The 16,650-nt window shown below is 39.5% G+C and overlaps 2 protein-coding genes across 6 annotated transcripts in view; both read right to left on the reverse strand.

Moving 5' to 3' along the window:
* LOC129437097 (uncharacterized) overlaps positions 1-6,119 on the reverse strand; it is a 524,696-nt gene extending 518,577 nt beyond the window's left edge. The window contains exon 1 of the transcript XR_012367448.1: positions 6,011-6,119. The gene's annotated coding sequence lies outside the window, so the exon portion shown is untranslated. The remainder of the gene's footprint in view (positions 1-6,010) is intronic.
* The window catches only part of LOC129438708 (uncharacterized), a 197,076-nt gene that overhangs the window by 37,930 nt on the left and 142,496 nt on the right, over positions 1-16,650 (reverse strand). The window contains exon 1 of one of the 5 annotated variants that reach the window (XM_073862500.1): positions 5,585-6,015. The exons of the other annotated variants lie outside the window; for them this stretch is intronic. Coding sequence (XP_073718601.1) covers positions 5,585-5,900 — 316 coding nt within the window. The 5' untranslated portion in view covers positions 5,901-6,015. Of the gene's footprint in view, positions 1-5,584; positions 6,016-16,650 lie in introns of those variants that run through there. 5 annotated transcript variants of the gene reach the window in all.

The raw sequence follows: 16,650 nt of genomic DNA on the forward strand, positions 1-16,650 counted from the left end.
CAAAGACAAGGTAAAAATGGTTTTTCATTCTCTGTCCCCTTTAAATGTACGCATTTACTAGAGTAGCAATTTACAAAAACAACTCTTTTCTTTGCTGTACACTTGCAGTAACACTTTCAGTTTTAGTAGTAAAAATGATTAAGACGTCTTTGTCACGTGCTGTTGCCATGGTAAATCGTAATATCTGAGCTTCATCGATGATGGCTTTTCATTGTGGCTGTGCATGCGCTTAACTCAGAGTCAACCTACTCAGAGTCGATTGAACTAACTCAGATCAACTGTTCTGTAACCGAAAACTCAAGAGTTTACTATCTCAGAGTAAGTCAACTCAGAGTTCAAGTTTAAACTCAGAGTTGGTTGAACCTCCTTATTGAAACGGGCCCCAGGTGATGTGTCGTAGTCTGCTCATGAACAACCAAGGAGGAAAAACAAATTATTGAATAAAATGATTTGTTTTGGTTTCTCTGCATACAAAAGTTTTCTTTTCACTTCATAATTTTATTATTGAATGACTGATGGACCTTTTTTGGCTATGTCTTTCATAATTTTCTGGGGGAAAGAATTGTGAAACTTACTGAAGTCAATGGGACCACCAAACACTTCCATGTTTTCCCTATTTAAAGACTGTTGCGTGAGAGTAGTTACACGAGTAAGTATGGTGGCACAAAATAAAACTTTTGTTTGGACATTCAAGAAGCGCTGTACAAAGATTAAAAGTGCACGCACCGAAAGAAGATAGAACTGTGTTAATTCATCTAAGTTGAGGTAAAAACATAGTAAAATATTGAAAAACGGTGGTGTTTTCCTTTAAAAAAAAAAGTAGTTTAGGACCAGAGATGTATAGTAACGAAGTAGAACTACTTCACTACTGTACTTAAGTACTAAAAGACAGTATCTGTACTCTACTGAAGTATTCTTTTTTTCTCCTACTTCCACTTTTACTTCAGTACATTTTTTCTTTGAGTTTAATACTTTTACTCCAATACATTTTTTATGTGCTGCATAGTTACTCGTTACACTCAAATGTTACGAATCATGGTCACATGGTGGTCTGAACCAATTGGAGATAGTAAAGGGCGACCCCTCCCAACCTCTCACTCACAAATATGAGCCAGGGTTGTTGACAAATGTGAAGCGAAGAGAGAACCAAAGTGCGCGAAAAAAGACAGAGAGAGAGAGAATGCGCAAGAAAGGGCGAGTGTGCGCGAAAGAAGGAAACCTAAATTCAATGAAACACCTTGTACCTTTACCTATTACCATTTTATCGACTAATATTTCATTAATTCTGAATTCTCTATCGCCATATCAGTTAAATTAATCTGAATTATCTGAACATTCATGTCCTTGTACTCCTGCTACAGCCAAAGGAATTGTAAGTGTCCTTTAGCTTAAACATTTGAAATAATATAAACAATATTATATTCAAACTTTTGACTGTTTTCTTTAATTACTACATCACACAATATAGACGGTGGGCAGAGGATCCGTATATGCTTTACTTTTCGAAAAGGATGATCCCCAAGGAGGGAGAACCTGAATTTGTAAAGTTAGGAAGGTTGTTTTATACTCCACGATATGAAAAGTGTTGCCACTCGCATTTATTGCACATTTTCCCCCGAAATGATAAAATGTCCCCGTAAATATGCAGGCAAACGCGGTTGCCTACTATATCAGTCGAACCAATAGAGCGGCAAGATACTGACAAAAGATTATTATTAACCAATCAGACGTTGGTTAGTAGAACAGCTGTTACACGGATTCAGACACGAGCTGCAGCGGAATTGACCATCGCCAAGGACATTCTTTGTGTGATTGTAAGTATTCATTTGATTTAATTGATATCTATTTAAAATGTTTGTTGTGTACATTGGTTTGTTCAAACGTATGTATGCGTCTCGTTAGTGTTGTTTTACGTAGGCGTAGACTAACGTTAACCGTTCCGTACAACAACGATGTTCCGTGCATATTAACTTTTACCGCCGATCGGTCATACACAAAATATGTATATGTGTCGTGTTCATTTCTCTTACATCTCCGTTTAAGAGAGACACACCCCAGTCGAATGTTCTAGTAATATTTCATAAAGTTTGCGCCCACTGCGCTTGAAAATGACCGGTGGGCAAGCCACACTTCGACAGCTGCTGGGGTGTGTAGACAACTAACGTTAGAGCAGCGAAAATGTACATTTTTATATAATTTATGCTTTTCACAGTATTATAGTTTTTATAAGCTGCAATGTTTACTCCCTCTGTTTCTTCCACAGTTTTTTTTAAAAAGTACATTTAGCTTTGACAGTCAAAGTTCACGTTGTTAACAGCCTCTCCTCAATGACTGTTTTGCCGAAGTGCTTGTAACGTTACCCATTTGCATATGTGTGTTAATGTTCTTGTGTTTTTGTGTGGTGAGGTACCGGGTATAATCTCGATAGCACCCTTGCGAAAATTAACCATGGTTTTATTGTGGTAAAAGTGTAGTAACCAAGGGATTTTGTTGTATTGATAACTATCAGCAAAACTATGGTTTTACTACACTAACCACGATTTAACTATAAAACCATAGTTGTCAAAACAATAGTTATTTTGTGGTTACCATGGTTTTACTACAGTAACCATTTTTTTAACTGTAGAAAAACAATGGTTAATTTTTGTAAGGGCAGGTGAAGTGATACCTTGTTTTATACTGTTAATTTTATTTTAACCCCTTTACTGCTGTTTTTCTGAACCTTATACTTCTTATGTTTGCAGATATTGCAAGGTGTGGGGCCTGCTTGGATGTGTAAAGACCATGGGCTTAAGACCTCAGAGCCTGTGTTTTTACTGGCGTTGCCTCGCCATCCTCTGCCTCTACCACTAAAAAAGTGCAAAACAATAGGTTTAGGTTCTGCACATCACTGATTGAAGAAAAATGATTTGTAACTTTCAGCAGTGAAAAACTCATGCTACATATATTGTTTCCACCTGTTCCCTTAAGATGGATAATAAACCAATTTCACATTGTTTAGGGGTCTCATTTATAAAACTGTGCGTAGGATCCTTACTAAAAGTCTACGTACACACAAAAGCCAAAAATGGCATACGCAAAGAAGTATTAGGACCTATTAAACAAAGCACTGTTCCCTTTATAAATCACAGATCACCTGCAAGTGTTCATACATAATACCTTACATTTATATAGCGCTTTTCTCAGTACTCAAAGCGCTTTACATATGAATGGGGGAATCTCCTCAACCACCACCAATGTGAAGCATCCACCTGGATGATGCGACGGCAGCCATATTGCGCCAGACAGCTCACCACACACCAGCTTATTAGTGGAGAGGAGACCCAGTGATATAGCCAATTAGTATGAGGGATGATTAGTAGGCCAATGGGCAAGTTTGGCCAGGATGCCGGGGCACACCCCTACTCTTTTCGAAGGACATCCTGGGATTTTTAATGACCACAGAGAGTCAGGACCTCGGTTTAACGTCTCATCCAAAGGACGGTGCTTTTTTTGACAGTATAGTGTCCCCATCACTATAGTGATGCATAGTTTTATTCCAACCCTAATCAAACACACCTGATCCAGCTAATCAAGGTCTTATAGGCAGACTAGATACTTTGAGGCAGGTGTGTTGAGGAAAGTTTTAGCTAAACTCTGCAGGACACAGGCCCTCCAGGACCGACTTTGGACATCCCTGGGCTACAGGGTGATATGGCTGCTGGGTAATCATGAATCATCCTCGGGTCCCGCCCTGCAGGCCCATCTCTCATTGGGTTTTTTCTTTTGTGGAGCGCGGCCTTTGTGTGGGGGCTGGTGTGCGCGCATTTCCAGCCCCGTTTTGTGCGTGCGCCGGTTCCCGCACGGGGGTTGTGATCTATACAAAACCGAACTTGGTGGGAGAGTGGGCTTGCAGGGTGGGACCTGAGAATGATTCATGTATGAACAATTGCAGGTGATCTGTGATTTATAAAGGGAACAGTGCCTTGCTCTGTCTTAACATTTTTTGCCGTATGCCATTTTTGGCTTTTGTGCGTACGTAGACTTTTAGTAAGGATTTATAAATGAGACCCCAGGTGTCTGGTTTTGTTGATAATAACGATGCCAATCATGCCATAATTGAAAAGGAAAATTTTGTAGGTTGTTTTTATTATATTACTGTTAATACACTGCATCTACATTTGTACTACTCTTATACTTTTACTACACTGCACATGTGTATGTATATACACTGTACATGTTGCCACCCCCCCAGCGATTTTCTATGTAACTGTTATAATAATCTTAAACCATTTGTCTTAGATGCATTTTTGCTCTGCTATTTAAAGGCTACTGCTTAAACATTGCATATTTAATTTATACTACTGTAAACCATGCTACTTTCTTCACTGCATGTCTATACAATATACTACCAACCTTCCTTTGCAGTTTCTTCAATAAAAACTTCCTCTCTTCTCCTTTGTGCACTTTTTATCTTTGTGATATTTGTGAAATTGCTGTAGCACTGCCTGTGGTAGCTAGTGTTAGCTAGTTTGATTAACTTGTTTGTCGGTTCCTTATATGCCTGTATTATTCTTGTGTACTGCTTTCTCTGCATTCAAGGTCTTTTTTCACAGAAACACTGATTAAATCAATTTCTGCCAACTTGTGCCTGTGAAGGGAATGGTGGGTCCACTACCCTCAAATGCATGCAGCACTTAATTTTTTGACATTTCTTTCCAGTAAACATGATAAAGCAGGGAAAATAATAGTCTGTCTTGCTTTATGACGTTGTGTTTCCAAGCGATAACAGATATCAGAACGGTGTAAAAAATAGAACGGTGTATTTATTAAAGATTACAAAAAAATGACAGGACATGACAAAGATGGTTACATAAAATAAAAACGGTAAGAATGGGCAACGTTACCTCTACATTCACATTTTGTGTCAAACTGAATATTAAAACTGCATTAGTGGCTAAAATTAGTTAACAAGTTCAATCTTTCCAGCAAAACTCGCCAGTTTGTTGACACGCGTCATCACTTTTCCACGCACGCTATTGGATGAAGGCAACAAATACGTCATGAACTTCGGACCCCAAACGTAGCTGCTTGCTCTATTCGCCGGGAAAATAATCTGGAGAAAGTTACCGATATTATAGTAATGTGCAAGGTGTGTAAGTGGCAAAATTTTTATTTGCTTTGTTGAAAAGCGTAGCGGTTACATAAAAAAACTGGGTTATCCATCACAAGAGATCGTCTGATAACACGAAATCTCCCCTCGGCCCACCGTCTAATACTTGTACTTTTACTTTCAGTACTTGAGTAGTATATTTTAAAATAAACTACTTGCAATACTTAAGTACAAAGCATGTTTAATACTTTAGTACTTCCACTTAAGTGCTGTGCTTAAAGAGCACTTCAACTTCTACTCAAGTCACTTTTTTGATAGAGCACTTGTACTTTTACTCAAGTCTGGGTCGCTAGTACTTTATACATCTCTGTTTAGGACTAGTCTAATCCCTGTCCAGGAAACGCACCCCTTGATTAGTGAGTTTGTGACTGAAAACCCAAAACAGGTCCTCTCATGACAGTTAAAAATACAACAATAATTAAGGAGACATACCTGATGAAATAAAATCATCATCTTCATCAGTGCGATCTTCCTCTTCTGTGTGTTCAGTTTTGATTTCTGTGGGTTCAGTTTTGATTTCTGTGGGTTCAGTTTTGATTTCTGTGGGTTCAGTTTTGATTTCTGTTGGTTCAGTTTTGATGTCTGTGGGTACAGTTTTGATGTCTGTGGGTTCAGTTTTAATCTTCATCATGAGGTTCGTGCAGTCGATGAGTTTAACTGAACACATCTTCAGTTTGGTCTGCAGGATCTGCTGCTGTTCTCCAGCGTTACAGACAGAATCCAGAGACTCTGTGGAGGTTTGATCCATGAAATGATTTGATGTTGTCTGATTCAGGTAAATGATGTTTAAGCTGTACAAACCTCTCGATTCATTGCAAAATCTCCTCTTGACTTCAGCATTGTCTCCAGTAACGCCACCTCTTTCTTCAGCTGAGAGATTTCTGTGATGAAATCATCAATATATCCAGCATGGACAGATCAGTTCCTACTCATTTACAGCACATCTCATCATCAACGTCTCAACACTTTAATACACAGAGACAAGACTCTGTTTACACTCAATGAAACACGCACGAGAGAAAAAAACTGAGGATACACAAACACATCACACGCGCGCTCTTTCTTTCTTTCTTTAGTGAGTTTATCTGGGGACTAAAGAGCTGCAGCGCCTCCTGCTGTACTGGAGAGACAAGACGCTTACTGCTTACAATGGACTTACAATGGAGTATTCGTCTCAATTATGGCTAGAAATAATCACAAACTATTGTATAAAGTAATTACTAAAAGAAAAGAAGATATTGGAAATTAAATGCTGAAGAATAAAATCCAAACATCAAGCAAAGCCATAAAGATAGGACATTGTAGGACAAAGAGATTATGATCAGAAAAAAACCCCTTACGAAAATTAACCATGGTTTTACTACAGTTAAGACCAAAAAACCATGTTTACTGTAGTAAAACCATGGTTACCACAAAATAACTATGGTTTTGACAACCATGGTTTTCAAAAACCATAGTTAAACCATGGTTAGTGTGGTAAAGCCATAGTTTTGCTGATAGTAATCAATACACCAAAAAAATAAACATGGTTACAACACTTTAATCACAATAAAACCATGGTTTATTTTCGTAAGGTTTGTATTTTCAGTTCAGTTAGACGTCTGATCGACCAATGAACGGCTATTTGCACGTTTAATCCGCCATACACGGATAACCCGCCATAGATTAATAATAAGGCGCCATCACCTGCTTTTAGAACTGGCTGGTTATGTGATGCTAATGTGTTGTTTTGTAATGCTAAAGTCTTTTGGTAACAAGTTTTGATAGCCACAAGTTTTGATAAAATATCTGTTGGAAATCAGACGTTGTTTGTTTTCTTAAGTTACAGACACCGGCCCATTTAGTGTACATAAACTAAAATTTAGTGTACTTCCATTGGTAAGGCTATTTCAACTGTGTATTTCACTCATAAAACAAGAGTCAACACAGTCAAAAAAACAACACTTTTATAGTAGGAAAAAATAATACTATGGAAGCGAATGGGGATCACAAATGGCTTGATTTCAAACTTCCCTCAAAATATCTTCCCTCGTGTTCACCAGAACAAAGAAATTTATTTGTAACCACAAGGTTTGTAACATGAGATTGAGTAAATGATGACAGAATTTTCATTTTTGCGTGAACTATCCTTTTAAGGACATTCAAATATGGGACCATTAAGTCATTTTCCGTCCTCCATAATACGGTACTGTAGAACAATCTAAAAACATGAGCAGCACCGATTTCATTCTTTGATTATTTGCTCTTATTTCACTATTAAATTGTTTTTTAACAAAATGTAAATCTTTAAACAAGTTTTTGGTGTCATAACTTTAATTAATGGTGCTTTACAAAGTTTGACTGTTGATTAACTCTTCCCAAAAACATTACAGTGTTAAGCTTTCTCTCCTGTATGAACTCTCTGATGGACTTTCAATTGATCTGACCGAGAAAAAGTCTTGTCACACTGAGAGCATTTGTAAGGTTTTTCACCTGTATGAATTCTCTTGTGCTTTAGTAATGAAGACTTTACACTAAAACTGTTCCCACAGACACTACAGTGATAAGGTTTCTCTCCAGTATGAACTCTCTGATGGGCTTGTAAGGAACCTAACTGACCAAACGTCTTGTCACACTGAGAGCATTTGAAAGGTTTTTCACCTGTGTGAAGTCTCTTGTGATATAGTAAGTTTTGCTTTAGACTAAAACTCTTCCCACAGACACTACAGTGATGAGGTTTCTCTCCAGTATGAACTCTCAGATGAACACTTAAATGAGATGACCTAGAGAAGCTCTTTCCACAGTGAGCACAGACGTAAGGTTTCTCTCCAGTATGAACTCTCTGATGAACTTTAAGATGGTCTTTGGTTCTGAAGTTATTTCCGCATTCAGTGCAGTTGAAAGGCTTTTCACCACTGTGTGTCCTCATGTGAATATTTAGTTTACAGGAAGAGACACAAATCTTCCCACACTGCTCACAGTGAAACTGCTGCTGCTTCTTGTTCTTCTCTCTGTGGTCTTCTGAATGAAGTTTCTTCTCTTGTAAGGTAGTAAAGCTGATCTCAGATCTGTTGAAGAGTTTCTGTTCTGTGTGTTTTCTTTCATGTCTCTCTAAATGTCTCTGTGAGCTGAATGTCTTTCCACAGGTGATGCAGGAAAGAGTTTGTGCTGTCAGTCGCTCTTTTGATGTTGAGGACGTTATTTCTATATCCAAACATGAATCAGTCTTCACATCTGAAAGAAACATGAAACAAATAAATTGTCTTATCACTCTTATTTACATAAAGAAGGATGAAGAATTGAGATTCTCTATCTTTTTCTAGATTCACACATATAGACATGTAATAGACATGTCATTGTTAGTGATGGGATATTTGAAGCGAGGGCTGATTCAGGGCTTGTGTTGCTAATGTAGAAATCATGTAACCAATGACAAATGTGGCCTCTTTTCATTCTGAGTATTGCATCCGTATAAAGGAGTTTCGAAACTTGTGACACCTTGTGAGTGTTGTGGCGTTTTAGTGTCAGATAGATGTCAAGAGTAGGAGTGGCACGGTACATGAAAAAACATCTGAACCATTCAGTTCGCTTGTCTCGGAGCGTGTGTTGCACAATTCGACGCATGCACAATGTAGCCTTGTGCTTGTATGTAACCTAAAGCCTTGTATACTTTTGCCTGGCTCCACAGCGCGAGCCTCCGTTTGGAGAGTTGTTTATACTCGACTCACAGACTGGGTGCCAGCGTGATGAGACGACATGCTCGGCTAGATTCACCTGGAACTTGTGATAATTAAGCTATATCATATGCTTTAGTAAATTTCTGGAGTGTTAACGATTAAAAGAAAAAACAACAAGAAGAACTGTATAGAACGGAAAACCTTGACCCTAAAACCATGATACGACCCGAACCGTGGGCTTTGTGAACCGTGCCACCCCTAGTCAAGAGTAGTAGAAGAAGAGTGTTGGAGAGTTTATTAGTAGTATATATTTATATTATTAGTTATAGTATATAATTAGAAATTAGTTATAGTACATATTTCAGTGCTGGGCGATAATTCGAAAAAAATTATTTTACGATTCTAATTTTATATAAATTTACCCGATAAAATGATAATGACGTAGGGATGGGCATTTATCTCATTTTTTCATTTCGATTAATCCATAGGTCTGAAAAACGAGTACTCGATTAACTGGGGGCGGGGCAATCAAAGGGGCGGGGCATACGCGTCATGGTGAAAATGATTTGTTTTTATTAAAAACACTTAAATAAAACTTAATTTTGAAGAAACTTTACCAGAACAATGAACACATACTTAGATTATTAATTAATTAAATGTTTTTTTAACAGAAACCTCTTACAGGAAAAGCTGCGTGATGAAGTGAAACTAAATGGTTAATAAGCAAAAACTGATGCGCTTTCTTTACTGACGCACTCTACATAATGTTAAGCCTTATTTACAACATAAATGTATTATACAACATGCATCTATCTGCATAAAATGCAAGACTTCAACTAAGTTTTCAACTAAGTTATGTACAGAAAGTTTTAACTCCCGTTGTGGATGTACACCATAAACAGTGCGCTTTTTAACACATCCAGTCAAAGCTCAAGCTTCACAACATTAAGCAGCTTTAAGTGTTTTGCTATCATTTTAGCAATTAGCTGTGTCGTGTTATCCTCTCACCTGTTGTCAGTCAAGATGTAATGTTAAAGAGTAACTAAACCCTAAACCAACTTTTTTTAGTTAATGATCTGTAAGAATGATGCTTTATTAGTGCTGTTCATTGATTTTAGTACGTTTTTTGACATTTGGATATAAAGTGTTACAATATATGGTTTAAAAACGTCTGAGTGCTGCCCTCTTCAGGTTGAACGGTGGCTACTGCAGTTGAATTTTCCTATTGGATGTTGGGTCCAAAAAATACCTCGTGACGTAAGCAGGTTCAAGCTCACCACGCCCTTGTTACGATCTCACCACACACTTAGTTCGTCCCCTCTATCTCCATTGAGATCTGCCCACTTTTCTTACATTTTTCAAATATTGCCAGTGGGTGGAGTCAGGCTCTGACCAGGGGTTTAGTTACGCTTTAACATGGCTCTCTGGTATCTCTTGGCATTTGATGTTTAAATGTGAGATGATAATCCATTGAACTTTTGACGGCGCTGTACATTTGCACCTAACCGAGTGTATTTCCAAAAATCACGGCATCCTTTTAAACCATAGTGCCTCAGTGATGTGAGGTGTGGCCGGCTTCGTAGGATCGGCAAGATAGGCGCGTTGCCGCGCATTGCGCGGATCGGCGGGTTTCTGCGTGGCGGGTGCGCGGAATCATCTGTTTGTTTTTGAATCATGCATGGTGATGTCATACGTCGGTCTGTGTAGCTCAGCACGACGTCAAACACGCATCTCCAGACCCACAGACGCTTGTAACGCTATCAGACATCCATATACAGCCATATCCACAATAAATAAATAAAGAAACCCACATGATCATCGTTTTCGTGATCGATCATCGATGCCACGTCCGAGTACTCGTGCCCATCCCTAAATGACAGTTCAATAAGTGATCGATAAAGACAAAGAAACATATAATGTAATGCATGATTATTTGGGAGTAATCCACTATTTTGTAGGAGTCAAATGGAGCAATATTTTTTATTTGTACAAAGACTTTCACAATTCTTGTTGCATTATATGGTGACCCCAAAATGATCATTTTATCATAAATCACTTACACCTGTGTCGTTCTAAACACCCAAGTGCTCCGATTGTCTTCACAACACAATGTTACATATTTTTAATAAAAACCATCAAACCATGTGGCTTCTGTCTGTCCCACTGACTTTAGTTAGTTTCACAATTCTTTTCCTCAGAAAACAAAGAAAGACATTACCAAAAAGGTCCAACATTCGTTCATTAAATATATTATAAAGTGATGAGAACACTTCTGTACGCAAAGTAAACAAAAAACAAAAACAAAAAAAATTTATCCTTCTTGGTTGTTCAGTGTGTGTTCACAACCAGATTATGGCGCATGCAGATTGCCAGCGTACAGACACAGAATACACTGGCAAGTAATATTTCCATTTATAGAGGATGTTTAAGTATCATTTACAATGTTTGCATAACAGCTTAAATAAAAACATTGGCAACTACGTCAGCAGGTGATGTGTCGTAGTCTGCTCATGAACAACCAAGGAGGAGAACAAATAATTAAATTAAATCATTTGTTTTGGTTTCTTCGCATACAAAAGTGTTTTTGTCACTTCGTAATTTTATTATTGAGTGACTGATGGACCTTTTTGGCTATGTCTTTCAATATTTTCTGGGGAAAAGAACTGTGAAACTGACTGAAGTCAATGGGACAGACAAACAGGGATGAATTTAGAAGCCACCACTTACATGTTTTCCCTATTTAAAGACTGTTACATGAGTATGTATTGTGGCACAAAAACTTTTTTAGTTTGGAGCCATAGGAATGAATGGGGCTAGGCTAAATGCTAACACAAGAAGCGCTGTACAAAGATTAAAAGTGCACGGACCGAAAGAATATAGGACTGTATTACTTAATCTAAGTTGAGGTAAAAACATAGTAAAATATTGAAAAACTGTGGTGTTTTCCTTAAAAAAAAATTTTAGTTTAGGACTAGTCTAATCCCTGTCCAGGAAACCGCCCAGTGAGTTTGTGACTGAAAACCCAAAACAGGTGCTCACATGACAGTTAAAAATGTTAAAAATACAACAATAATTGAGGAGACATCTGATGGAATAAAATCATCATCTTCCTCAGTGGGATCTTCCTCTTCTGTGGGTTCAGTTTTGATTTCTGTGGGTTCAGTTTTGATTTCTGTGGGTTCAGTTTTGATTTCTGTGGGTTCAGTTTTGATTTCTGTGGGTTCAGTTTTGATTTCTGTAGGTTCAGTTTTAAACTTCATCATGAGGTTCCTGCAGTCGATGAGTTTAACTGAACACATCTTCAGTTTGGTCTGCAGGATCTGCTGCTGTTCTCCAGCGTTACAGACAGAATCCAGAGACTCTGTGGAGGTTTGATCCTCCTGTAAGCTCTGTTTACTGTCACACACTGTTGTGTCCTGCATCGTCTCAACACTTAAATACACAGAGACAAGACTCTGTTTACACTCAATGAAACACGCAAGAGAGAAAAACACTGAGAATACACAAACACATCACACGCGCGCTCCTTCTTTCTTTCTTTCTTTCTTTCTTTCTTTCTTTCTTTCTTTCTTTCTTTAGTGAGTTTATTTGCGGACTAAAGTGCTGCAGCGCCTCCTGCTGTACTGGAGAGAGAAGACGCTCGCTGCTTTACAATGGATTTAGCAAAACAAGTATGCGTCTCAATTATGGCCAGAAATCATCACAAACTATTGTATAAAGTAATGACCAAATAAAAAGAAGGGGTGGGAAAATAATTGCTGAAGAATAAATACGAAACATCAAGCTTTTAAAGTCATAAAGATAGGATATATCTTTATTCAAATGAAATCAAAGAGATATAAGGACCACATTGAGTTTCAGTGCTGTCTAAACCACTGTCTAAGCCAAACTCTCAAAATTAAAGATCACAGTCAATAACAAAACACTGTGATATGAAATTTATCAGAAAAAAACAGCATCTCTTCCACTTAACACAGCCAAAGCAACTCAAGCAGTCATCACACCCATTTTTATGTTTATGCCTTGGGCAATTTTTTTAATGATAGAGATTTTGAAATTTCACTGTATGGATAAAGTGAGTTGTAGTTTCAACATGTAAGTTGTTGTAGTTTTCTTATCTTCAGTTGGAGTAAAGTTTAAGCTTTTTAATTATGGTGCTTGCATTAATGCAAATCATCACTATTATAATCCTGCATAGGCTGGCAGGCTCAGGTCTGTGTAAGTTCACCCTAGCAACCATTTAAAGAACCCTAGCAACCGATCCCATAAACTGCCATTGTAAAAGATACAGATGGATATTTTTGTGTCATAGAGATTGTATGACTATTATTGTATAAAGTATAAAATAAGTCTTTACGTATTATATCAATTTATTTATATGCATATGTACTTATATTAATATGATTGATTAAGTTTGTCTTTTATTATTAAAAAAAAAAAAAGAATTTCAGCCAATCTCATCTGGTCACCCTAGTTTTAGCGGATCAAAAAGATTGAGTTTTTTTTATACCTTTAACCCCCTGGGGTCCAAAAGCGCGGTGCGGCGTTTTGACGTGTTTTTTCCTTATCATGGCAGAATCAACTTAAAATACTCCATCATTAATAATCATACACTTACGTGTTTGACATCATTTGAAACGGTAAAGGGTCTTCTTTAATATGTGTGTATTCACAATAACAACAGATCTTTGTGTTTTTGTCAAATAAAGAAAATAAACAGGGTGTGCATCCAGACATTTGTCACAGGCCGGGGCGGACCCAAAGATAGCTAAACGAGGTCACGCCCCTTCCTAGTTTCCACCTCAAGGAGGTTCCCAAGACCACCCCAATGACCAGACAGACAAGTATACTAATATTAAAATAATACTTTATTAAATATTTAAAAGGAAAGGGTGAAGCGCAATTTAAAAGCAATTTCTCCTTCGGTCTCCAGGACCACATGGAGTGCAGCGGGGGCTCGGACTCCTTTCCCAGAGGGACCCTGCTATCCGTGGCGCCCTCCGCTTCTCCTGGAGGCAAAACAGGAAAGTCTAGTTAGTGCGGTGTTTGATGTTTTCGTCAGTACCTGTTCCTGTCACTGAGCTGAAATAGTTGTGTCCTTCTCTGCCCCCTTAAGGTTCCTAACGTCCCCTTCGGGCCGTGCCGGAGGAACCAGATGGATGACGTCCACAGGCAAGGTAATCCGGGCAGGGATGAAGAGTTTGCTTCGCCGGGGCCTTTATGCTCCTCTTCGTAACGTGCTGGGGGACAGAGGTAAGTTACACCACACAGGTAAAATATTTTCAACAGGGGCAGGAGGGTCAGCACTCTGGGATTCTTACGTTCTTCTCCACAGCGGGCTACAAGACAGAGGTGAGCTGCACCGCACAGGTAAGGTATTACTCACAAAGGTAAGAGGCTTACTACACTGGGTCTTGTGCGTTCCTCCTCACAGCGGCCTCAAAGGCAGAGGTAAGTTGCACCACACAGGTAGGACTTTACACACAAAGGTAAGAGGAGGTCCCACCTTACAGATTGGTTCTCCTTCTGCTGGGATGACCACAACGCGCTGGTGTCCTCCCAAGGACACTCCTGGACTGAGGGCGGCACCTGGTTCTACCAACACAGCACACACAGCAATTCTTAGTGCACACACCCACAAAGTAAAGTCCAGACTCACCCACAGCAATTTCCACACGTTACGTGACTCCAAACAGATGCTCAGCTCCACCAAGATCCCTGAGAGGGGATTCGTTGGGTATAATTTCCGCACCAAAAAGGAGAGGGTAGCAGTAGTGGTCGTGGGACCTCTTCGTCGCATAAACTGCGCCTCGCTCGGCTCGCCCACCCTGTACTCGTCTGGTGGGGCCGGTCGCTCGGTCGAGGAAACTTCCAAACCTAATTTAGACACACAAGCTGACAGCAAACATACTCCATATAACTAGTGGCCGTGGTACTCACGTGAAAGCGGGGGCGAACTCAGAACAGAGATCTCCCACTCGCCTAGATGTCCGTTCCCGGCTCACCTACATTTTCTCTCCCCGTAGGGCCGTTAGCAAAAGCACCACGCTCAAAACCGCTTCGGGTACACCTCATCACAAGCAATAGCAGTGTTGTATGCGGTACTCACGTGCCCAGCTCTTCACAGATGCTCTGTAACTCCTCACTTGTTGACTCAACCCTGTCACGCCAAGATAACAATCACACTTCACCCAGTCACCTCTCTTCTCTTTCCTTGCAGTCCCACCTTCAACGGCTTCCGCTTCTTTCCCTAAGGGAACAGTATAAGGCCCATACACAGCTCTGCACAGCGGTTATCAAACGCACCAAAAAGCACTTTCGGTGTGGTGCTCCTTTAACTATCACAGCCCCGTCCCTTTCGCCTCTTCTGGCTGCCGTACTCTTTCCTTACGCTATAAGCGATTCGCGGATCAACGGCGCCCTTCAGCTCCTCCGGGGACGGAGCATGTGGTATGGTTTGCCCTAGGCATAAAGGGGCTCACGCCCGAAAACAACTTCCCCTATTGTGCTTCTTTGGACCTTTTTATCTGTCTTGTCTCTGCTCCTCCTCCAATCATGGGTTGCTCCATTGATTCGCCGCACCTGTTGCTCATTCCTCGTAATTTTCGTTGTCAGGGAGACCAGGAAGTAAAATGGTGTAGTTAAAAATCGGGCCCGGGCGGAAACCATCTTCAGGCGGAACCTTTCTCCGCCACTTTTGGTTCCGCCCCATCATAGTCACCCGGTGACACATTTCTGTCTCCGCCAGCTGTCTCTCAAAACACGTTACAAAAATCAATTGAAACTCCGCGAATACCCGTCACACAAGCATGATACACATATCCAAAGAAAACCTGAAATGTCTACTTTTAAACAAGCTAAATATAATCGAAAACAAATAATGCCTGTTTATGTAATCTGCATTGAAGTAAAGAGAGTACCGTTTTTCCTGGCTGACTTCATTATCTTTAATTTGGTCACGCCCACAGGCTGTTGACATGAAGAGACGAGCAGTTCCAACAATAATAAACAAAGCGTAAAGTTTTATCAGATTTAAAGACTTTTTCGGCATGTTTGGATTATAAACTTTATACACACACGTGAGGAATATCTTTATTTATGTCTGGACATTGAGGAAGAGAAGCATTTATCTTTAACGTTACCTTAGAAGAACAATGGAGGACACACTGGAGCTGGATTAGAAGTAAGTAACGTTAACAGTTAATTTATACCATTTATATTTGCTATCATGTAACTTAATATGCTCATGGCTTGTGCAGTTCAGCCTACATACAGTAAGCATCAGCAGACTGCATGCTTCGGATTGAAAAACTTTCGCATTGTTTACAAACGGACGCCCCTGCTGAAAAAAAACAGCATACCAGCAAGACCAGCATATGTTGTGTTTTGGTGCTGGTTTGCTAGTGAAAACCAGCTAAAGCAGCATCAGCACCAGCATTAGCACCAGCTAAACCAGCATCAAACCAGCATTAGCACCAGCTAAACCAGCATCAAACCAGCATTAGCACCAGCTAAACCAGCATTAGCACCAGCATCCCATGCTGGTCATACCAGCATATGTTGTGTTTTGGTGCTGGTATGCTGGTGATCAGCTGTTTTTTTCAGCAGGGGCGATCTCACGTAATGGCGGATTTCACTGTTGCATGCTGTAACAGTGTTAAACACAGTTATTCACTTATATCCTTCATGGCAACTTTCAGTAAGCCTGAACTGCTGTATCTTTTAAGTGTGTGCTGTAATATGATTCCATGTTTACATGCTTATTTACAAACAAATCCGCGTGAGCTCCCGTAATGGCGGATATCTTTTACATGTTTGCGTTAGACACAGTTATTCACTTTC

The sequence above is a fragment of the Misgurnus anguillicaudatus genome, chromosome 24 (genome assembly GCF_027580225.2).
Source record: "Misgurnus anguillicaudatus chromosome 24, ASM2758022v2, whole genome shotgun sequence".
Taxonomy (NCBI): Eukaryota; Metazoa; Chordata; class Actinopteri; order Cypriniformes; family Cobitidae; genus Misgurnus; species Misgurnus anguillicaudatus.